The sequence below is a fragment of the Geotrypetes seraphini genome, chromosome 18 (genome assembly GCF_902459505.1).
Source record: "Geotrypetes seraphini chromosome 18, aGeoSer1.1, whole genome shotgun sequence".
NCBI classification, from domain to species: domain Eukaryota; kingdom Metazoa; phylum Chordata; class Amphibia; order Gymnophiona; family Dermophiidae; genus Geotrypetes; species Geotrypetes seraphini.
In genome coordinates, this window is record NC_047101.1 from 139,435 (window position 1) to 164,836 (window position 25,402).

General features: G+C 42.2%; 1 protein-coding gene across 2 annotated transcripts in view; it reads right to left on the bottom strand.

The window, feature by feature from the left end:
* Nucleotides 1-25,402, bottom strand: part of KDM3B (lysine demethylase 3B) — a 266,148-nt gene that overhangs the window by 29,448 nt on the left and 211,298 nt on the right. For both annotated transcript variants that reach the window (XM_033927119.1, XM_033927118.1), the window contains 3 exons: nucleotides 22,889-23,019; nucleotides 7,541-7,660; nucleotides 2,125-2,264 (listed from right to left, as the gene is read on the bottom strand). In XM_033927119.1, coding sequence (XP_033783010.1) covers nucleotides 2,125-2,264; nucleotides 7,541-7,660; nucleotides 22,889-23,019 — 391 coding nt within the window. The remainder of the gene's footprint in view (nucleotides 1-2,124; nucleotides 2,265-7,540; nucleotides 7,661-22,888; nucleotides 23,020-25,402) is intronic.

Sequence of the window (25,402 nt, forward strand, 5' to 3'; positions counted from 1 at the left end):
CATATACACTAGAGCCTGCAGATTTTTTGAGGGTTGACTCCACCAGCAAAGATTCATGTGGAAGCTGAGGTTTGTCAAACCTTGGGATAGGAATAACTTTATAAAGCGATTCCAACTTCCTTGGAGCTCCTGGAATAGTGAGAGGAGTTTCCAAATTTTTGTAAAAAGTTTCCCTTAATATATCATGAAGGGGTAACTTTAAAAATTCTTTGGGAGGTCGTTCAAAGTCCAAAGCCTCCAAGAATGCTTTTGACTTCTTAGAATCAGATTCCAAGGGAAGAGAAAGGGTGTCTGACATTTCCCTAAGAAATTTGGTGAAGGAAGAGTGCTCTGGCTTACTAGCAGGATCCTGCACCGATGGGTCAGCCTCATCCGATGAAAAATCCTCCTCGGTACCGAGGGGATCATCGGAGTCATCCCATAAATCAGGGTCCCGTACCGATGGGAGACGGCCCTGAGACAAAGGGGTAGAGGATTCGGTATGCCTGGTTTTGCGTACCGATTTGCCTGAACGCATCGACACCGTACCCGGTGACTGTAAAATGGGACGGGTGTCAGAAAGCGGTACCGGATCAGAGGCCGAGTGAGCCGTACGTCGAAGAGACTTTGGCTCTGCCGATAAGACAGGCATAGAAATGGAAGAGGCAGATTTTAGCGGTGCCGATAACGTCGATGCCGATAACATAGGCTGGTCGACTATCGGTACCGCAGGCTCAGTGGGTACCGACACCGGAAGTTTCGGAGTTAGCAGAGCCGGGAGCAGGTGTTGTAATTGCTCCTTAAGCTGGACCTGAAGGATGGATGCTATACGCTCATCCAGAGACGGTCCCGATGGCACCGGTACCGCTTTTTTCTTGCTCGGTGCCGCTCGACGCTCAGGCGAAGTCGATGCCGCTGAAGAGGCAGTGACTTCTATGGGAGCAGAGCGTTTGCGGGGCCGGCGCGCAGTCTGCAGGACTTGGCTCACTGCTTGTTCGACTGGCGGGCCAAGAACAGAAGGGGATGTCTTCTTAGCCGGCTTACCTGAAGGATGCGACACCGAAGAGACCTCTTGCGGTGTCGAAACCACCTGTGCCGATTTGGAGGAAGTTGCCGGAGTCGACGCCGGTGGAACTTCCATAGCGGCACCGAAAAGAATCCGCTGTTGAATTTGGCGGTTCTTCAAAGTTCTCTGTCAGGCGGGAAGGCACTTGCGCACGCGCGGTGCGGCCTAGCTAGAACTTTCTAAGTTCTTAGAGTGCAATCACTCTAAAATTGTCCGTACCGGGGCTCCGTCGGTGCCGTCACCCATCAGTCAAGAATATGCTGCCTGGAAGGTTCCTTATGGGTGGTAGTTTCAGTTGAATTCTGTTAAGGATTCTTCTGGATGTGGACCAGATCGCTGAGAATATCTGTATAAGGGGAGCAGCCGAGTTAGTGCATCAATAGCTCTTTTAGAATCGGCCAAAAAATTGGATTGAAGAGGACCCATGCAGTCTTACCGATCATAAGAATAGCCTCACTGGGTCACACCAATGGTCCATCAAGCCCAGTAGCCCGTTCCCACAGTGGCCAATCCAGGGCACCAATACCTGGCCAAAACCCAAGGTGTAGCAATATTCCATGCTACCGATACAGGGTAAGCAGTGGCTTCCCCCGTGTCTTTCCCAATAACAAACTATGGACTTTTTCTCCAGGAACTTGTCCAAACCTTTCTAAAAACCAGCTACGCTATCCGCTCTTACCACATCCTCTGGCAACGCGTTCCAGAGCTTAAGTATTCTCTGAGTGAAAAAAAAATTTATCCAATTGGTTTTAAAAGTATTTCCCTGTAACTTCATTGAGTGTCCCCTAGTCTTTGTAATTTTTGACGGAGTGAAAAAATTGATTCACTTGTACCCGTTCTACTCCACTCAGGATTTTGCAGACTTCAATCATATCTCCCCCTTAGCTGTCTCTTGTCTCTTACTAAACAGAAAGAAAGAATTAGATGCCAGGGAACAAACACAGACAAATGATTCCTTAGAAAGCAAAGGGTAAAAATGGGATGAGATCTGTGCAGAACACAGGACTGACAGATTGTATGAGTATCTTGATCTCAATGCAAAAGTGAATGGAAAATGAATAAAAGTAATATGGATTCACCTTACGAAGCAGCTCCCGGATTTTCTCTGCATCCTTAGCAGCGTAAATGTGCCATAGTGCACCTGGCTTTTCCTTTCCCTCATGGATACGCTGCTTTGTCACCTCATCCACATCTCCTTCTTCAATGGTTCTCAGCACCTCTGAGAAGGCAAATCGAAACAATAATATGAAGAGTGAAGATTAACACAATCATTGATTTAAAATAAAACAAACAAACAACAAACCTCAGTTGCTAAAAGAAAAGCTTGAAAATCTAATTTTTTAATTTGGCAGAGATGTAAAGGTAATAACATTGCATAGCTTTGATGAGAATACTACTGAATGCTCCAAGGACTCCTTTTACTCCAAGGACTCCTAACGATTAGCATGTGCTAAATGCCAAGAAGCCCATAAAATGGTTATGTCTGTCTACTTACCCCCTTTACATATAAGCAACTAAGGCCAGGATTCACTAACCTGCCAGATCGGGCCCATCCGGGCAGGTCCGACCAATTCAGAAAACAAAAATATGCAGATGGGGGCGATCGGAGGAACCCCCCCATCTGCCTGCACAGCTCACGCATGCGCAGACCCGTCCCAGCCGTGACTTTTTTTTTTTAACTTTAAACTTTTGCAGCCCGTGGATTTAACCCACTTCGGGTTAAATCCATGAGCTTGCACAGGCAGTCGGGGCAGATGTGTTTGGGGCAGTGCTGTTACTGTATCCGTGCACCCGTGCATTAACAATTTGCATATTTCTGCTCCAAAAAGCGAGAGGCATGTTTGGGCCCGACTCTCTTGCTTCCATGCGGCAGTGGCAGCCTCTTCCCTCCTTCACTTCAGTGCAAGCCCGTGGGTTTAAAGTGGTGCTGCACTGTGGCGTGCAGCCCCGCTTTAAACCTGCGTGCTCGCACTGGAGGGAAGGTGGCAGAGCCGGGGGAGCAGAGAGGACATGTCAGGAAGGCATTCAGGGCAGGCAAGCCCAGGGGTGCAGGACCACGAGAGCTGGGGCAGGCAGATCAAAACAGGGCTGCAGGAGGCGTTCGGGGCTGCAGGAGATCGGTGCTGACAGGGCAGAGAGCAGGGCTTCAATAGAACAGGAGAGTCGGAAGGATGTTTCCGACTGCTCCCCAGCAGTCGCTTCTTCCATTGATCGGCCAGCCCTGTCAGATGTGAAATTTTGTGTAGTGAATCAGGTCGCTATCCAATTTGCATGCAGTTTCTCCTCATTTGCATGCACGGATTCGAAGCGGATCACAGGAGAGGTAAGTGAATCAGGCCGGAGGGAAATTTGCTCGTTAAGGGGTCGCAAACCGATCGGTACACGATCGGTTTGCTTAGTGAATCTAGCCCTAAGCTTTTCCTGTTGACAAGCAGGATGAAAGCAGCCACACTAGTGAAGGCCCCCACAGATGAGTGCTGCCTAAAGTGTGAATTGATTCTGGATTATGTGCAGCAACCTAACTAAACAATTTGAGAAACTTGATTAAAATTGTTTTATATAATTACTTGTTCAAATGTACTGTCTCTTTGGGACAGATGGTTCAGTAGTAGTGAGATGTAAGGTGGTGTGCAAAAATCTGGAACTACTTGTGAATTTTGCATTCTTTCAACTTTCTGACCTTTTATTTTAATTTCTTTGATGACTCAATAGAATTGTCTGTATACCATATTATAAGGGATACATTTGATTATTAGAATCAACTTTTTAAGATCACCTGTTTCTAATTTTACAATTTTGTTGATACTGGAACATAGCTATTATAAATTTCACAGATCATGCTTCAAAACTGTATCGAGACTGTCCAATCAGCACACATTATTTCTGACCAATCAGGAGGCTGCTTTCATCAGACAATCACAGTCCAGACATCAAGGTAACAAAGGCAGCTATAAAAAGCGGGGGTTTGGAGATTTCATACACTTCTGCATCAGCCATGAACAAAACTCAGAACCTGACATCGGAGGAGTGTGTTTGTGTGTCAGTGATGACTGAGGAAAGATTTTCATGCCACTAGATCACCAGCAAAGTCAGCTGCAGTCACAGTGCGATAGTAAAGATTGTAGAAAAGAAGAAAGTGATGGGTTCAGTGGTAGACAAGTCTTGGTCTGGTCGCCAACATGCATCAACATCACGCCAACACCATGCACTTCGACAAATTTCATTGACCAATCACAAATTGACCTCACCTCAGCTACTGCGTGAATGGTCAGACGAGTGTCATGTCAGTGTCAGCTCATTAACAGTTTGCCGCTGGTGCCTGCAGTTTGATCTGCAGGGCAGCAAAGCATGCAACAAGCCACTGATGCCTGATATCCAAAGGCGCAACTGGATCGAGTGGGCATGGAAGCACTTAAGCTGGACATGTGAAATGTGGGAAAAGAAGTTTTTCAGCAATTAAAGCATCTTCTGCCTGTTTGGTAACTATGCCTAAACATACATGAGGAGGTTTCCTGGAGAGGAGTTTAAGCCTGAATGACTCAACCTCACTGTGAAGCATCCTTTGAAGATCACGGTCTGAGGCTGCACAGCTGCTAGTGGCATCGGATGTCTGCACATTGTCAATGGAATGGTCAATGGGACCAAGTACATAACAATACTACAAAAGTGCATGGTACCATCAGTTCAGCAGCTGTTTCCAGGCCAGTTTCTGTTCCAAGATAACGCACTTTGCCATCGCTCCAAACCACAGGTGTCAAAGTCGGTCCTCGAGGGCCGGAATCCAGTCGGGTTTTCAGGATTTCCCCAATGAATATGCATGAGATCTATGTGCATGCACTGCTTTCAATGCATATTCATTGGGGAAATCCTGAAAACCCGACTGGATTACGGCCCTCGAGGAGGGACTTTGACACCCCTGCTCCAAACAGATGATCAACTGGAAGTGTCAGAATAACACTGAGTTAATTAACTGGCTTGCCCAATCTCCAGATCAGAATCTGATCGAGAACTTGTGGAACAAGGCAGCCTGGGAGATATCCAAGAGGCATCCAACATCAAAACATATGTTGACCGAGTCACTCATTGCAGCCTGAAACTGCACTGTCACTCATGATCACCTCATCAAACTGATCTATTCAATGCTGACACATAATGCAGACAGGTGAACAAGAACAGAGGGTGGCCCACCAAATACTGAGTCATTACTGCCACACAAAAAGGCCTTTTTCAAGGCCACCTACATGAATATAAAGGATATATGATGCTTGTATGTCAGCAAGTACAATACTCAATTTACACAAACGATTAACATGGCAACTTTAACAAACTCAGAAATTTAAGCTAGAATAAAAAGTTGATTCTAATAGCCAAATGTATCCCTTAAAATGTGGGTATACAGATCCTTTAAATCCAGAGAATAGAGCCAGTCCCCCTTTTGAAGAAGAGAAATTAGGGAGTCTTTTGATTGTGGGGAAATTTGTTTAGGGCCCTTAGGTTTAGAATGGAGCAGAACTTTTTGTGATCAGGAATCCCTGCTCTCTTTGCCCTGGTGGAATGGTTTGACCTCTCTGGCCTGCAAGAGGGAAGAGAGTTCCTTTTGTAAGGTTCCCGATCAGAGATCATCCCTCTATTCATCTTAAAAATTTTTTTTCCTGCTTTGGCCCATTTATACACTCTCTTATCTTAAAGAGCCTTAACACTGGTTTATTACCACTGTCATGGAAAACTGCCACAATTTTTCCTATAATAAAGGATCATAAATCCAGCCTCGAGGATGCCTCAAATTATCGCCCCATCGCTAATATCCCATTCTTAGCCAAACTAACAGAAAAATTAGTATTTGATCAACTATCAGACTTCATTGAATCAACCAATGTATTACATCCAAACCAGACAGTGTTCAGAAAAAAACACAATACAGAATACTCACTGATTAGTCTGACCACAAATATACTTTACCACCTAGACCATCATAACTCCATCATCCTCTTCTCCTTAAACCTGTCAGCAGCATTTGACAGTATCGATCATGCCTTATTCCTTGATAGACTAAAATCTATAGGTGTCTGTGATCAAATACTAGAATGGTTCATCTCCTTTCTTTCTAATCGATCATCCATAGTTAATTTCAATAACACGACATCAAAGTCTTATACTCTCAATTATGGTATTCCTCAAGGATCCATTCTATCCCCATTATTGTTTAACATTTTTTTATCACCCCTATTAAGTCTATGTCAATCGATAGGCTTTACTACCTTTACATATGCTGATGACATTCAACTTTCACATCCCCTAAATCCAGAAAATCCAGAGGAAATACTTGAGATCAATAAAAAACTTGAGACAATCAAAGACTGGCTTAATTCCAACATGCTAGCTCTAAATATACAAAAAACAAAAGCTTTACTTTTCCCATGGAAAAAGGGAATAAGCTTGAGTATTCCTTTCACTCTTGATAACATTCATCTGGATTTAGTAACATCTTTAAAAATACTGGGTGTCATTATTGATGATAAATTCTCCTATCATGAACACATAAGTAATACCGTTAAATTTTGCTTCTATAGGTTATGCATGATTCGCTCGATCTCTGTTTCTCGAGCCAAAATCATTAAACATTCTAATCAATTCCCTAATTATCGCTAAACTTGATTACTGCAATTCATTATTAATAAACATCACACAAAAAGAAAAGAAGCGCCTTCAAATAATACAGAACACAGCCGTCAAACTCATTCATAACTGTAAAAAATACGATCATGTTACTCCTTTTCTGATCAACTCACAATCAATCACCGTATCACCTTTAAAACATTACTTTTAGTATTTAAAACTCTTTCCACCAATGAACCACAATTTATTAATAGAATGCTTATTCCTTATAATACACTGCGTTCTCTTCGGACTACTAACCAAAAGCTTATAGTTGTCCCCTCCTTGAAAGTTATCGGAACTCGACGACATGATATGTTTTCGGTGATGGCCCCACAACTTTGGAACACTTTGCCTCAATATATAAGAGAGGAAAGTGATCTTAGCCGTTTTAAAAATAACTTTAAAAGTTTACTTTTTAAAGATGCTTTTAATCTTTAAATTATACTTAAATCTTAAAGTAGTTACCCTCCAGGTTTATACTACTCCCTCCCTAATGCTTTTTCCACCTATGGTTCTTTTTTCTACTTTAAAACACGGAATTGTAACTTTATTCCTCCATCCCTTGTGTATCGATTAGTTTGTAAGTCTGTCAGTCAACTCATCATTTTTAAATTTTAAATAGTATGTCTAAATGTATGTTTACCTTTTTTATTGTAACTCGCTTAGTAAATTTGAATAAGCGATTAATCAAATCAAAATAAAACTTGAAACTATTTCCTGATGGTGATAGCTCGATTTTGATGCTCTGGGTGGGGGTGCAATTTGGAGGAAGACCAGTTTACAAGTTCAGTAAAATCCCAAGAAAGAGTGCACTTGAAGAAAAGAGAAATGCCTCACCCTCATCATGGGACCCTTCTCCTACTGGGATGCCAACATACACCATGACATTTACAGCATCGGACACATCCAGGTGCAGATTTGTGGTGCCAACCCGCCTGTCTTCTGCAGTAATTAAACCTAACAGAAACAAAGCAATCATCAAGAGACTCACAACAAAATGTAAACAAATATACTATCATATGATATGACTAAAATATACAGGGGTCAATATTCAGACTGAGGGAGGGAGGCTGGCTAACTAACTCCCGCAGCTGGCGATGAGCTGTTTCTGGTGACTGGCATTGAATATCTAAAATCTATTTTAGGCTTGCTCAAACTTAGTCAGCTAAGCTGATCTTAAGCACTGGCCAGTTGAGTTATATTTGTGCAGCCCGACTTGAACACTAAACTTAGGGCTCCTTTAATGCGCTACGCGTTTTAGCGCGCAGTAAATATATGTGTGGTAAATGCTAATGTGACCATTATAAGTCTATGGACGTGTTAGTGTTTAGCGCGCACTAAAACAGCTAACGCGCCTTAGTAAAAGGATCCCTTAGCTGGTCACTGCTTAAAACTGGTGGCTATTACACGATATAACCAGTCAAGTTTTAACCACTAGGCTTTTTTGAGTCTTTCTTTCACTCTCCTTTTCCGCTGTCTGTCTTTCTTTCTTTCTGTCTCTCTCTCTCTCTCCTTGGCCGCTTTCTACACTCAGGCCCAACAGTTGGACCTTTCTATTCCCTCTCTCCTTCCTTCCTATGTCCTTAGTACCCCCAGTGCTCCTTCCCATGTCCTTAATGCCCCAGTGCCTCCTTACCATGTCCTTAGTGCCCCAGTGCCTCCTTCCTATGTCTTTAGTGCCCCTTCCCATGTCCTTAATGCCCTCAGTACCTCCTTCATGCCCTCAGTACCTCCTTCCTATGTCCTTAGTGCCACCAGTACCTCCTTCCCATGTCCTTAGTGTCCCCAGTGCTCCTTTCTATGTCCCTCCTCACTGCCTTCCAGCCTTTGTCCCATCCCACTCCCCCAAAGCTAGCCAGCCTACCTCCTTCCCTATCTGTCGTGCTAAAGCCAGCCTGCCTGCCTCCCTCCAGTGCTGAAACCTGCCCCCCACCGTACTGGCCCACGCTGCTGCTACCTACCGTCTGGCCTACCGCTGCTTCAAACACCCCCTTTCCCGTTCTGCTGCCGCCCGCCAAAACTAAACCAAAAGGAAAAGGGTCTGCCACACACAAAACGCTGAACACGTCGAACACTGCCACAGAGCTACAGATCACGGAGGCAGGGATCACAAAGTTGTAAGTGTGCATGCACGCTTAGGGTTTTATTATGATAAGATTGTAATCCACCAAAGACAGATTATGCAGAAAGTGAAAATACTTACCTGCAAGTACGTGTTCTCCAAGGACAGCAGGCATATATTCTCACGTGGGTGACATCATCTATGGAACCCAGTAAGGACACTGCCAAGTGCAGTGTCACTTTAAATTTTTAGGCAGTGTCCATACCACACACATGCAGGTGCCTTCCTGCCTGATGTCAGCAAGTGGGATCATCAGTTCAATAAAAAAGCTAAAAGCCAACTAGGGGAGAATATATGCTGGCTGTCATCAGAGAACAGCTGCTATAGGCAAGTATTTTCGCTTTCTCCGAGGACAAACAGGCATAATATTCTCATGTGGGACTGCCAAGCTGCCAGAATCATGTGTTTACAAGAGGTTAAACACTGAATTAACCGGATCTGGTAAAATCCAACAGGGACGGAGGGAAAGTTGGCTTTTAGGTAGTGAAAAGATTCTGCAGAACCCAACCAAATGTCTCTTCTGGAGTTGTGTTCCAAACAGTAATGAGAGGTAAACATGTATTGAGGACCAAGTAGTCGCTCTGCAGATGTCCTTAATATATACAGAGCGGAAATGCACTACTGAGGCAGCCATAGCCCATACATTTTGGGCTCTTACTTGGCAAAGTGTCAGCCCAGCCTGAGTCTACATGAAGGAGATAAAGTCTGCTAGCTAAGTGGAGAGGATTCTCTTGGAAACAGGAACCCCTAGTCTGTTAGGGTCAAAAGCCACAAAGAGCTGGAAGGACTTCCTATGAGGTTTAGTCTAGTCCAGGTAGTATACTAGAGCATGTTTGCATTCCAAAGTATGAAAGTGCTGCTTCTCCAGGATGGGAATGTGGCTTAGGAAAGAAAACAGGCAGAACTATGGATTGGGTGAGATGGAATTCTGGTTAAACTTTAGGGAGGAATTTGGGGTGTGTTCAGAGAACTACCCTGACGTAATAGAATATTGTGTAAGGAGGATCCAAAACAAGAGCTTGAAGTTCACTCAAACGGCTTCTCACTTGGAAGGGTGATTTCCTTATCGCCCTTACATCTTCAAGTGTGTCAAAGAACAAGATGTAAACGGATCAAAGGAAGACTGCGAAGATCTCCAAAAGGATCTGATGACACTGGAAGAATGGGCCAAAAAGTGGCAAATGAGCTTTAACATAGGGAAATGCAAGGTCATGCATGTAGGGAAAAAGAACTCGATGTTCACTTACAAAATGGGGGGATCACTGCTAGGGGTAAGTAACATTGAAAGAGACCTGGGAGTGATGGTAGACACAACATTGAAGGCGTCGGCACAGTGCGCCACAGCCTCAAGGAAAGGAAAGCAAACAAAATGCTAGGTATCACGACCAGGACGAAGGAAGTCATTCTGCCACTGTATCGCACAATGGTGCGCCCGCATCTGGAGTACTGTGTCCAGTACTGGTCGCCGTACCTCAAGAAAGACATGGCAGTACTTGAGGGAGTCCAGAGAAGAGCAACTAAGCTGATAAAGGGTATGGAAAATCTCTCATATACTGACAGACTGAAAAAGTTGGGGCTGTTCTCCCTGGAGAAGCGGAGACTTAGAGGAGACATGATAGAAACCTTCAAGATCCTGAAGGGCATAGAAAAAGTAGACAGGGACAGATTTTTCAAATTATGGGGAACCACAAGTACAAGGGGGCACTCTGAGAAATTGAAAGGGGACAGGTTTAGAACAAATGCTAGGAAGTACTTTTTCACCCAGAGGGTGGTGGATACATGGAACGCGCTTCTGGAGGCTGTGATTGGCAGGAGCACGTTACAGGGCTTCAAAGAAGGTTTGGATAGGTTCCTAGAGGACAAAGGGATTGAGGGGTACAGATAAGAGTTGACGTAGGATGTAGGGATAGGAGTAGAGATAGGTTATAGAAATAGTCAAGGACCACTGCTTAGGCAATGGGCCCGATGGGCCGCTGCGGGAGCGGACCGCTGGGCGAGATGGACCTCTGGTCTGCCTCAGCGAAGACAACTTCTTCTTATGTTCTTATGAAGGCTTCATGAGAACAGAAAGAACCTGTTCTTTTTAACATTTTTATAAACGATATTGCTGAAGGGTTGTTAGGTAAGATTTGCCTCTTTGCGGATGATACCTAAATCTGCAATAGGGTAGACACTCAGGATGGTGTGAATAACATGAAGAAAGACCTGGCGAAGCTTGAAGAATGGTCTAAAATTTGGCAGCTAAAATTTAATGCTGAGAAATGCAAGGTCATTCATTTGGGCTGCAAAAACCTAAGGGAACGGTACAGTTTAGGGGGTGAAGAACTTATGTGCACGACAGAAGAAGGGACTTGGGTGTGATGATCTTAAGGTGGCCAAACAGGTTGAAAAGGCGACGGTGAAAGCTAGAAGGATGCTAGGGTAAATAGGGAGAGGTATGGCCAGTAGGAAAAAGGAGGTATTGATGCCCCTGTATAAGACTTTGGTGAGACCTCATTTAGAATATTGTGTACAATTTTGGAGGCTGCACCTTCAAAAAGATACAAAAAGGATGAAGTCAATCCAGAGGAAGGCTACTAAAATGGTGCGTGATCATCATCATAAGGTGTATGGGGGGGGGAGTGGCTTGTCGCGCGCAGCAGATGGAAGTGTAGTCGCGCTGCTTCGGTATACCAGGCAACAAATTTAAAATTAAATTTACCTTTCGTCTTCTTTTGGGCTCCTAACCTCGATATTTCTTTGGTGGAAGATGGCTAGTACGTGGCAATCAAAACTTGATGCGGCGTTTGTGGCAGCGGGCACGGCAAAACGTGTTAAACATGACCAGGTGACGTCGTCGAAAGCTTCATTGCCGGATGAGGTGGAGTTGATAAGAGAAAAGTTATGGCAGAGCTCAGAAAAATACAGCGGATGATACAAAGTAATGCGGATAACATACAGGAAGTAAAGGAGGAGGTGGTTCACACAAACAGGCAGTTGGAGGTGGCCAATCAGCGCATGGTTGTGCTGGAAACTAAAATGGAGCAGTTAGAGATAACGGCTGCAGAGTGTAAGGAAGATAATAAATCTATTAAAGCCCTTCAAAAGCAGCTTGAGGATTATGAGAACCGTGGGCATAGGAAAAATGTGAAAATTATTGGATTAGGGGAAAATTTGGAGGGGGGAATCCTATTCAGTTTTTAGAAACTTTATTGCCAAAGTTACTGCAGTTGAGTTCAAAATTTCCCCTGGAAATTGAAAGAACTCACAGAATTCCATTCCAACGGTCCACTGCTCAAACAAAGCCAAGACCTTTGATTTTCAAGTTACTGAGATTCCAGCAAGCTTTTGAAATTTTAACCATGGCCAAAGCGGATAAAAATCTTAACTACAAAGGGTCTAAACTACTTTTCTTACCAGATTTTGCTAAAAGCACTGCAGCTACGAGGCAGCAATTTCTGCAGCTTAGACCTCAGCTGAGAGAAAAAGGATATAAATATGGACTATACTATCCTGCTAAGATGAGGGTTACTACTGGAAATAAATCTGTATACTTTGAGGATCCAGAGAAATTAAAGGACTTTTTGATTACTTCAGAGCAATTGGTCACATAATTGATGAAGATCAGAAGAAACGAAGAACAGATGAAGAGGAGTACAGTTTCTATAAACATTTTGGGAATTCTTCGTTTTTAATTTTGTCTTCTTACATTGGTGTATGGATGGATGGAATGAGTTTGAATGATACTGAATTAATGGCATGAATGGATTTCTGCTTGTTATGAAGATTATATGTTTTAATGTCACTGCTATATTTTACTTATTTTTTTTATGCTCTTTTCAAGGGGAATTCTATGGATTTATTAAACAATGGATGGATTGAGTTTTGAAAGTAGTTGAGTGAGAATAAGTTAATAGTATGAATGGATTTTGCTTGTTTGGATGAAATATTAATTGGTTTTGGTGGTTTTGATGTATTGCAATTTGCTTTTAAATTCTCTCTTTGATTGCTATTATATTTAATATATTAGTTCTGAGTGCAAATTATCACATAATTAATCTTCTTTAAGGGATTGTCATGATTATTTTGTATAGGATGGACTGGGATTTTAAGGTAGTTGAATGACATGAAGTTTGTAGGATGAGGGGATTTCTGCTTGTTCAAATGAATTATTATATGGTTTAAGGGTCCTGAAGGTTGACATTTGATCTATAGATTTCCCTTTGTTTGCTGTAATAAAATACAAATTAGTTTTGAGGGTATTCTATTAAGTTTGCATATATGAGAAATGTATGTATTTTAATGATCTTATTAAAGAGGATGCTATGATTATATTATATTATATATTGGATGGAAAGAATTTTGAAAGTAATTGAATAACAATATAATTAATAGTATGAATGAATTTCTGTTTGTTAAAATGCAAATTTATATGGTTTTAATGGTCTTGTTTTATTGTTTTATTGATATGAGATCTAAAATTTTCTTTCTGATTGTTGCAAAACTTTATATGTTAATACTTTACATTTTTGATTTATTGGGGTTTTATTGAATTAATCTTATTTCATTATTTATAAGAAGATGGATTTGTTTATTATGTTGCCTGAGGGGGTATTGTGATTATATGTCCTATGCGTGTTCCAAGGCAATCATTTTTAGGGGGTGGTTTGGGAGGGATGAAGGGTGGGGATTTTGTTGGAATTAGGGGTAATGAATTTATAGTTGATGGGGGGTATTGCATCAATTTGATTTATTATTAAATTTATTAGGTGTGCTGGTGTCTGGTCATTTCAATATTAGCAAATCTATATATTATTGTTGGTTTCTATATGAGATATTAGATGGAGATTAAGGTTTTTTCCTTAAATGTCAATGGCCTAAATCATCCAATCAAAAGGAGGAAAATGTTAGCTTTCCTTCAGAAGCAAAATGCTGATGTATATTTTATACAAGAGTCACATCTGTCCTTAATAGAATCTAGGAAACTGAAAGGAGGTTGGATTTCTAAATATTTTTTTTTGCACCAGCAGTGGGGAAAAAGGCTGGGGTTGCTATTTTAGTTAATAGGAAATGTTGAGCTGATTTTCAAATGATTGCTTCGGATCCTTTAGGACGATGGGTACATGTTAAAATAGTTATGGGAAATACTGCCCTGGATTTATTCAATGTGTACGCTTCAAATTCGAATCAAATGGAGTTTTTTAAAACGTATACAGCAGTTGTTATTACCACTGGCTGCTTCTAATTTAGTGGTGGCTGGAGATTTCAATGCTGTAATGGATCCAATTATTGATAAAAGACCAAGTAAAATTATAAAATCGTTAGGGCTAGATAATTTAATACAATCTTGTGATCTAATTGATATATAGCGTATTCTTCATTTTAATGATTGAGAATTTTCCTTTTGTTCACAGGTCCACAACTCCTTTTCAAGAATTGATTATATTTTTGTTTCTAATAGTATAGTTCAACATGTGATTAAAGCCATTATAGATCCTATTATTTTGTCTGATCATGGTGGAGTGTGGATTGAGTTGCAATCTGATTAATCAGTTAGTTCTAAACCAGTTTGGAGATTTGATAATGCTTTGCTTGCTGATTCAAAATTTCTTGAAGATTTTAAATTGAAAATGATTGAATTTTTCCAAATTAACACCTCTGAAGATATAAGTATTGAAACATTATGGGATACATTTAAGGCAACTATTAGAGGTAATATTATTTCTTAAAAAGCAACTCAAAAAACAATTTTCTGTTTTGGAGAATGAAATTAAAATATTGGAAAATAAACTAATTAATAGGTGGGAGCAACATATTTTGCAAAGTTTATTAAAAGCAAAAGCCAAATATAATGAGATATCTTCTCAATTTGTAAGGAAAGATTTGTTTTATCAGCAAACTCAGTATTATGGTAACTCAAATAGGGCAGGAAGATTACTTGCAAATTATCTCAAAGCAAAAAAGAAGAAAACTAAAATTATTGCAATTAAAGATAAACAAGGAGGTTCGCATACTAAAATTGAGCATATTTTACATCAATTTTTTACTTTTTATGAGGATTTGTATTCTTCTGAGTCTTATGGAAATAGAGTACAAGATGGTTTAGAATTTTTAAATTTACTTATTGGACCGAAGATTCCTGATCATATAAAAAGAAGTTTAGAAGAACCTATATCTTTAAAAGAATTAGAAATAGCACTGAAATCTCTTAGAGCTCCAGGTAGTGATGGGTATACTGTTGAGTTTTATAAATCAGTTCAAATTACCCCTTTTCCATATTTGTTACATTTATATCATTATCAACTGAATAGAGGTTGTATTACAGATACTATGGCTGATTCATTGATTATTGTTTTGCCAAAACCAAACAAAGATTCTACTTTGGTTTCAAATTACAGGCCTATTTCATTAATAAATGTGGATGGAAAACTTATTGCTAAGGTTTTGGCTTTGCGTTTGGCTAAAGCTCTCCCTTTTATTATAGATACTCACCAAACAGGATTCGTTGCAAAGAGACATTCTTCTAATAACACTAGATTGGCTTTTCATTCTCTAAATTTGACAAAAAACATGAATGATCCGGCTTTTTTGATCTCTTTGGATGCAGAAAAAGCCTTTGATCGAGTGAAATTGACTTTTATGTATCAGGCTTTAGAGTGGTTTGGTATAGGTTCTGGTTTTATTCAAATGATTCAGACATTGTATAGCTCTCCTGGTGCAAGGTTATATATTAAACCGCTTAGAACCTAACGGATGTAGCGGTATATAAGAAATAAATTACATTACATTACATTACATATTAACAATAATTTGTCTGACTTATTGGTTTAACTTGCTAAGGGGGGTTAGACAAGGTTGTCCTTTATCTCCTTTGCTCTTTGATGTAGTTCTTGAACCCTTGTTAATAGCCATTAATCAGGCAAAGGGGATAAAAGGCATTCCGTATTCGAATTGGGAATACAAGCTTTCTGCTTATGCAGATGATATATTGCTTTATTTGAGTGACCCAGAAATTACCATTCCATGTTTACTTGAATTAATTGAGAAATTTGGAAAATTTTCTAGATATAAGATCAATTGGAGTAAGTCTGAAGTTCTTCCATTAAATGTTCATTGTACTAAAGGATTATTTGAATCATTTTCATTTGTTTGGAAAGAAGATGGATTAAAATACTTAGGTATTACCATTAAGAATACATTAGAAGACACAGTAAAAGAGAATGAGAAATTTTTATTAAAGAAAATATCAGAAATGTGTGAGCAATGGAATCCTTTACATCTTTATTGGTGGGGGAGAATTCAAACAATTAAAATGATGATATTGCCTGTGGTTTGTTATCAAATGAGTATGATACCAATTTTTTTTCAGGAGTCATTTTATAAAAAGTTAAATGGTATTCTTACTAAATTTGTTTGGTTGGGTAAAAAACCCAGAATAGCTTTAGCATCTTTACAAAAGACAATTGTGGAGGAAGGGGTAAATTTTCCAAATTTTTATAGGTATCATCAAGCCTATATTTTAAGACAGGGTATGTATTGGATCTTCCCAGAGCTCATGGAGAATGTACCAGATTGGCTATATTTAGAATGGCAACTCCTGTTTCCTTTGCATTTGTCTCATCTTATCAGTATAAAATTACCTAGGAAATATAAAGATAATAGAATATTGCTTGATACATGGAGAACTTTAAAATATGTTAGTAATTTATCACCAGATCCAATTTCAAAATCATTAAATCAATCCATTTGGCTTAACTCAAAGATTAAAATTGGCGGTTTTCAAATCATCTGGAAACATTGGATTATTGCAGGTATACGGACATTAAATGATGTTGTTTCAAATGGTTCATTGCTTAGTTTTTCACAGCTGCAACATAAATTTGGATTAAGTAAATCACAAAATTTTAAGTGCAGTTGAAGCAAGCTATTCAGGAGGGGTTCCCTGAATGGAAAGATCTTAATAATCAGTATAGTTTGGAATTCTTATGCTTTCAGGCGGATTTTTTGGAACACCAAGCCGTACAGTGGTATAAATTGTTGTATGGATATTTGAATAAAAAACAAAAAACTGGTCTTAGGGATATTTGGAGCATTGAGATCAAGCACCAAATTTCTGCTTCTCAATGGCCACGACTTTGGTCTTGGAGATTAAAAATTACAAGGTCAGCATCTATGAGACAAACTTGGTTCTTTTTGTTACATAGAGCTTTTTGGACCCCAGTTCGCTTACAAAAGTTAGACAGTTCTAGGTCTAATAGATGCTGGCATTGTAATTTAGATGCTGGGACTCTAGATCATTTACTTTTTTCTGTCCCTTTGTCAATGCCTTTTGGAAGTTAATTTGGCCCCAAATTAATTCAATGTTAGAAAATCATGTTGCCCTTTCATATGATACTATTTTATTTGGTACATCTATGAGATTCAAGAGTCAAATTTCAACAAATAACAATAAGCTTTTGCTTATACTGACAGGGGTTGCCATTCAACATATTACTGGAAATTGGAAGGATTATACTAAACTTAATTATACCTTTTGGTGGAATTCAGTTTGTCATATTTATAAAATGGAGAGAATGCTTGCTATACAGCAAGGTAATTACAATAGTTTTAAAAAGATTTGTGGGCCATTGATTACATATTCGAATGATTAGACACCTTGGACACCTTTTTTATTACATAGGAATATTTTTAGTCTGGGATTGGGGAGGTATGTCTTGTATTTTAATGGTTTGTTCCTGATGAATGGGCTGGGGTGGGGTCTCTTTTATATGCATTTAATAATAATAATGTTAAGGATGTCAAGTGATTTAATTGATTGAATATTGTAGACTTGTTACAAGATTTGAAAATGAATAAAGAATATATATTAAAAAAAAAAGGCGTATGGGGACAGACTTAAAAATCTCAATCTGTATACAGTGGTATCTTGGATTACGAGCATAATCCATTCCAGGAGCATGCTCGTAATCCAAAATGCTCGTTTATCAAAGCGAGTTTCCCCATAGGAAATAATGGAAACTCGCTTTGATAGGTTCCCCCCCCCCCCCGAGGCCAGCAGCGCTGCTCCCTCCCCCACGAGAACCGGCATTGCTCCTCCTGAAGGCCCCCCCGCGAACCGGCACCCTCCCCCGCGATCCGCACACCCCCCGCCGCGACTTGAGGTCCCCCCAACCCACCCGAACCCTGTTCTTACTTTGCTGTAGCCTCCGCAGCGGCACCGGCACCAGCACCAGCATGTCCTGTGCGTAGTGCCGATGCTGAAGATCTGCTTTCTGTGCTGAGCCTTGAGAGTTCACGTTCGACGTGAACTCTCAGGCCTTGAGCATGCGCACATGCGCACATGCTCAAGGCCCAGCACAGGAAGCAGATCTTCAAGCACCGGCACCACGCACAGAACATGCTGGTGCCGGTGCCGCTGCGGAGGCTACAGCAAAGTAAGAAGAGGGTTTGAGTGGGTTGGGGGGACCTCAGGTTGCGGCGGGGGGGGTGCCCGATGGCGGCGGAGGGGTGCCGGATCGCGGGGGGGGGAGGGTGCCAGTTCGCAGGGGGGGGGTGCTCGCAAATCGAAGTGCGCTCGGTTTCCGAGGCGCCGATTTTGCGAATGTTTTGCTCGTCTTGCAAAACACGTGCAAACCGGTGCACTCGTAAACCGAGGTACCACTGTACTTTGGAGGAAAGCGGGAGAGAGGAGATATGAGTGAGATGTTTAAATACCTACATAATATAAATGTGCATGAGTCAAGTATCTTTCATTTGAAAGGAAGCTCTGGAATGAGGGCATAGGATGAAGTTAAGAGGTGATAGGCTCAGGAATAATCTAAGAAAATACTTTTTTACAGAAAGGGTGGTAGATGCGTGGAACAGTCTCCTGGAAGAGGTGGTGGAGACAGAGACTGTGTCTTAATTCAAGAAAGCCTGGGATAGGCACATGAGATTTCTTAGAAAGAGGAAGATATAATGGTTACTGTAGATGGATCTGCCATCATGTTTCTATGTTTCTAGGTGGTTTGTGTGAAATAGGCTCTTCATGAATTGAACTATCAAGGAATGTACAGATAAAGGCTTCTTGTCTAGAAATGAGTGGAACACACTGATAGTGCTAAGATAACTCTATATGAGTTGGTCTTTAGATCTGAATTTGATAAATATAGAAAGTAGTCCAGTATTGATGAATGTGGGTAGGTGATAAGTTCTAGAGAATTCAATGAAGTCTGTACACTGTTTAGAATTATTTAAAGTGGTATAACAAATTTTAAAATAAACTTGGAAACTTGGCAATGAACACCAGGAACAGAATCATGTCCACTTAAAGTGGTAACAGCGTTGAGTGGAAGGTTTCCTAAAGGTTGCAGATACAGCGAAAAGGCAGTAAGAAAGAAATCACACTGTTAGTGCTAATGAGTGGGGGTTGGGATGAAGGAGACTTCATTCTGTGGGTTAGATTCTCAAAACTTTGCGTTAAAATTCGATGGGCCACTGTCGCAGCCATTATTGTAGCGATTTCAAAAAGGTGAGTTATTCTCAAAAAAAATATGCATACAAATGAGGTTGGCGCAGAGTAGGGAAGGTTCGCTAAATTTGCATGTGCCCTTTGTTGGTGATAGCAATCAGCACATGCGCAAAATAAACGCTGCTGAAGTTAATCAACCCCTCTCTTCCTCCTTGGCAGCAGGAGAGATGCCTACTTCCTCCCACCACTGTCATAAAGCAACCCCACTCCCCCACCGGCAGTGGGAGAGATGTCCACTCCTTCCTGCCACCAAGCAATGCCCCCCCAACTCCCTTCCACTGCCACGAACCCCCCCTGTGCCTCCAATGAGCCCCTGCCCCTTTCCCCTTCCCTTGTTTACAATGGATGTCCGGAAGGATGCTTACTCCCTCCGGCCTTTTGAAAATGGTAGCCTTCCCCTCTCTGGTGAATTCTGAAATGCACCAGGGGAGGGCCTAAGGCTCTGATTTTTTTTACTTTCTGAGTCAGATCAATGGTCCATCAAGCGCAATAGCCCGTCATCACAGTGGCCAATCCAGGTCCCTAGTACTTGCCCAAAATCCAAGCAGTAGCAATATTCCAGGTTGTTTAAGGCCCCTCTTATGGGAGGGGCCTTAGGTGTCTGGGCCAATCACAGCCATAAACCTACCTCTCCCCAGTGCATCCTTATCTATTCCCCTTAACTGTATCTATGACATCCTGTCTCTTTCGAGCAGAGACTGTCATCTTTGTGCTGCGTATGTCTGGCAGCGCTATAGAAATAAGTAGTAGTAGAAGAGATTGAGACTCTTGTCAGGAGAATGTTGGCAATGCTTTCTAGGAAGGAGCCAAAAAGACAACTGCTGCTTCAACTGAGATTAGGCATGCAACTTCTGAGTCTTTTGTTACTTTCCACGAGGGCACTGAATAGTAGGCCTAGAGGATGATGAAGATGGCTGAATATAGCAATGTTTAGTGTTATAACAGTACGAATGTCTAGATGGAGCAGATAAGCATGGAATAGCAAGTCACTTAATCCCCCCATTGCCCAAGCTACATTAGATAGATTGTGAGCCCACTGGGCCAGACAGGGAAAAATTGCCTGAGTACCTAAAAAAATTCATGTAAACCATTCTGAGCTGCCCTGAGAGAACAATATAGAAAATTGAATTAATAAATAAATAAATTTTGGGGAAAACACTCATCCAGGTCAGCAATCGCCTCCTGAGAAGAGGCGTACCTAGGGTATGTGACACCCGGGGCCCATTGTTTTTTGACACCCCCTGCCATCATTTTTGACACCCCTCCCCCAATGTGAAAAAAAATATTTTTAGTAATGTTCCCCCCAGGTGCCAGCCATGAGGGGGTGTTCCCGGCCTAGGAGTCATAGTCTGGGAACTTCCCTTCTCACGGTACGGTGCCAAGGCTCTGGATAGTCCCCTTGGCCCAGCATGTTCCCAGCCTTCTCTCCCTTTACCTTCCGTGAAGCTGAAAAAACTGCCAGCCTCGGTAGTGATTCAGCTACGCTGCATGTGGCTCCCCTTCCTGCTTTCTGTGTCTGCCTCTGAAATCCACCCGGGCGGAAACAGGAAGTTGCATCATTGGCAGATGCGGAAAGCAGGAAGGGGAGCCACGGGCGACGTAGTTGAATCACTGCCGAGGCCGGCAGTTTTTTCAGCTTCATGGAAGGTAAAGGGAGAGAAGGCTGGGAACATGCTGGGCCACGGGGACTATTCAGAGCCTTGGCACCGGACCATGAGAAGGGAAGTTCTCGGACCATGACTCACAGGCCAGGAACACCCCCCTCATGGCTGGCACCCGGGGCGGACCGCCCCCCCCCCCCCCCCCCCCCTTGGTACTCCACTGCTCCTGAGAACTCCTTTTGGAGTCTTTGGAGGATTTCTTCAGCTTTGCATCCAAATCATGGCTACGTTTTGCTGAGGCTGTGAACACGCTGTCCCAAGTGGCAAATTTTGACTTTTTGGTCTGGCTTCTGCTAGGGTGAGCGGCAGGACCATCTAAAGGGGGTAAGGGAACCAGGGCTGATGAAATCTTGCACACCTCCTGCGCTGCAGAACACGTGGAACATGGCTGTTCGCCAGACAGCCATCCATTGCAAACGGCATGAATCAGAAGTATCCTGCCCTGATGAGTCCATCTGAGTGGCTTTCTTGCAAAAACAAAGATTGTAGAGGGGTTTTCCCACAAATCAGGAAAATCCAAGATTGCTGCCACAGGAGCAATTTTCAAAAGCAAATAGCCCAGGAAAAGCACAGGAACCCCCCAAAAGCGGCAATTTTAGGATTTTAGGGGTGGGGTGGGGACTAGGGCTAACTCACAAACTGCCCTACAACCACTTTTAAGGACTGCCCAAAATCACTGTGACAGGCTGTCAGCCCTGTACTAACTGTGCAATGCTGTGTGCTGGGAAGCTGCAGAAAGAAACTGAATCAGCTTATAAGGAGATTCTCTGCCTCAACAAGCCTTGTAAAATGGACTGCTGGCCTTCTCACTGCAACTCTGGTCCAACTCCACGGGCCGGAAACCTCCACCACTCACAGAACACACTGCACACATGACCTGGCGAAGGAAAGCAGTTAGCTCCGATATCAGGCACATCGCCACGAAGCCTGTACTCAAACCCAGTAGTGGATGAACCTGGGGTGAGCTAGCTCCCAAGGGTATAGTCCCTGAGCACTGATCTGAAGGTTCAGGCTGTCCAGAAGGTGCACTGCAAAGCAGCCAACCCCCTGGAAGGAGAAATTAGATTCTTGCTTGCTAATTTTCTTTCTTTTAGTCTCCACTTGCTGGTCATGGTGAGCTATTACCCATCAGTTGCTGTGCCGGTCTGGAGAGACGATTAAATAAACAGACTTTATCCACAAAATCTGTGATCTCCCACAGCCAGAGCTGTCCCTGCTAGAAATCTCTGCAGCACGAAGACGCAAAATGTATAAAAATACCGAGTAGAAGAAAAATTAAACATGAGCAGAAAAACTAGTTCCTGTCTTGCTTCTAGGAAAGCAACTGGAACTTAGTGGGCAGTGCTGAGATAAGAAGGGAAGGTCTGAAAAAATTATGTACATAAGGCTTCCTACAAGCAGTTTTGCGACATGGGATGCATAACCCACTTGTCCAGGAATAGAGCAAGATTGTACAAGAAATTGCCTCTATGCAAAATATATTAAAATAAATTATTTTATCCATGAGATAACGACAAGGAAAAAAAACTGAGATCCCTATTACTCACAAGAATCCTCACAAGACATAGGCATATAAAATGCACAGTCAATAGTTTGTATTTTCAAACAACAGTTTTTCAACCTGAGGAAGAATATAAGAAAACCCATGCTGAGTGAGATCAAAGGCCACCGTCCAACATTCTGTTTCCAACAGTCTTAGTCACAGAACTCAGCAGACCCAAAGAAAAAATCAGTTTCTTAAAGCTCATTTCCATGGATAAGCAATGGCTTTTCAAGGTCTATGTGGCTAATAAACAGAAAGTTGTTTCACTATGTTTACTTAACAGGCACTATAAATATTCATTATTATTTTTCCTGGAATATATATCACAACATGCCAGAAAGTTTGTTATCCTAATGATTTACTGACATACCATAAGCATTGTACATTTTTGGACCCAGATCTGGCCGTACAAAATAGCTAGGTAACCTAGATGCAAGGTTCAATCTACCATCTCTTTTGGTATACTCTGGAAGTGGGAGATTTTCCATCAGATCTGCAAATCTAATCAAAACAAGGAAAAACATATTGATTAATTAGGCTTCTGTGACTTCTGTGTAAACACAAAATTCAGAACAAACACAGATCTTTCATTTTTCTTTTACATAATTGTGAGGCTTTGGTAGGAAAATCACAAACAGCTTTTTTTTTAGTGAACTCAGGTGTTCCAGTATGATATATTTACTGGGGACCATCATATCTCTTTCAAATAATTTAGCTCAGCTCTTTTTTCCCTCAAGTATGCTCTCAGTTTTTCTGGCTTTTATATCTTTAAGAGACTCAGAGGAGTATTATTATGATGTTGCCCTTCCACTCAAAAATATTAAAATTCATAAGGTATCGACTCAAGCAAGATATATGTTCTACAGACCACTTTTGGGGGTGCATGGGCTGACTGCCGATTACTCCCTGCCACCACCCCCCTACTGCCACTGCCCACCAGCTCCATTTAATTATCTCCCGCTGCTGCCGCAATTCCGGGAAGGGAAGGGTCAGGCGCGTACAGTGATTGCACGCCGCCGGCCCAAAAGCCTTCCCCCCCCCCCAATGTCAATTCTGACATCGAAGAGAAGGTCCAGGCCAGCCAATTGCTGCTTAGCTGGCCCGGACCTTCTCTCCGATGTCAGGGGGAAGGCTTGTGGTCCGGCGGCGTGCGATCACTACATGCGCCTGTCCCTTTCCGGAGTTGCAGCGGCAGATAATTAAATGGAGCTGGCGGGTGGTGGCGGCGGACTGGGGAGGAGGAATTGGTGGCAGGTCGGCTTGGGGACAGGCAGGCTTCGGCGCGGGTTGGCTTCGGGGGAGGGAGGAAGGAAGGGGGCACTAACTTGTTTTCTAGTTAATCTTTTGTTAACCACATTGAATTTTTCAGTGCGGCACATCACCGCTCTGCACAATGCCTAAGGCGCAAACCAAGGGAGTGCTTCTTTGTGTAGTTCTCATTTGACCAGGCAAGAGAAAGATCACTAATCCATCTGGAGGTCCAGAGGGCCACTCTCTATCAACTGTCCTCAAATCTTCAACTCCTCCACCACCCACCGCAATCCCCTGTATACAAGAGCATTCAACCACCCACAGGTAGAAAGATTGCGAAGACCTACAACGAGACATAAACACACTTGAGAAATGGGCCGCGAAATGGCAAACAAGGTTCAACATGGATAAGTGTAAGGTGATGCATGTCGGTATCAAAAATCATATGCACGAATACAGGATGTCTGGTGTTATACTCGGAGAGAGTCCCCAGGAAAGAGACTTGGGAGAACTTGCAGACAAGTCAATGAAGCCGTCCGCGTAATGCGTGGTGGCAGCGAAAAGAATGCTAGGAATGATTAAGGGGATCACAAACAGATCTGAAAAGATTATCATGCCATTGTACCGGGCCTTGGTAAGCCCCCACCTGGAATATTGTACCCAACACTGGTCGCCGTACATGAAAAAGGACATAGTACTACTCGAAAGGGTCCAGAGAAGAGTGACAAAAATGGTTAAGTGACTGGAGGAGTTGCCGTACAATGAGAGGCTAGAGAAACTGGGCCTCTTCTCCCTTGAAAAGAGGAGACTGAAAGGGGACATGAACGAAACATTTAAAATAATGAAGGGAATAGACTTAGTAGATAAAGACAGGTTGTTCACCCTCAACAAGGTGAAGAGAATGAGAGGTCATGTGCTAAAGTTAAAAGGGAATAGATTCCATACAAATGTAAGGAAGTTCTTCTTCACCCAGAAAGTGGTAGAAATCTGGAATGCTCTTCCAGAGGCTGTTATAGGGGAAAGCACCCTTCAGGGATTCAAGAAAAGATTGGATAAGTTCCTGCTGGAACAGAACATACACAGGTAATTGATCTAGAAAAAGGGACGAAATGTGAGATAATAAAATTTGCGGACGACACCAAACTATTTAGTGGAGCTCGGACTAAGGAGGACTGCAAAGAATTGCAAAGGGACTTGAACAAACTAGGGGAATGGGCGACGAAATGACAGATGAAGTTCAACATTGAGAAATGTAAAGTATTGCATGTGGGAAGCAGAAACCCGAGGTACAACTATACGATGGGAGGGATGTTATTGAATGAGAGTACCCAAGAAAAGGACTTGGAGGGTAATGGTGGACATGACAATGAAGCCGAAGGCACAGTGCGCAGCGGCTGCTAAGAGAGCTCTTCTCTGGACCCCCTCAAGTATTGCCATGTCCTTTTTGAGGTACGGCGACCAATATTGGACACAGTACTCCAGATTCGGACGTACCATTGCACAATACAGTGGCATGATGACTTCCTTCGTCCTTGTCGTGATACCCTTCTTGATGATACCCAGCATTCTGTTTGCTTTTTTTGAGGCTGTCGCACATTGTGCTGATGCTTTCATTGTTGTATCCACCAGCACA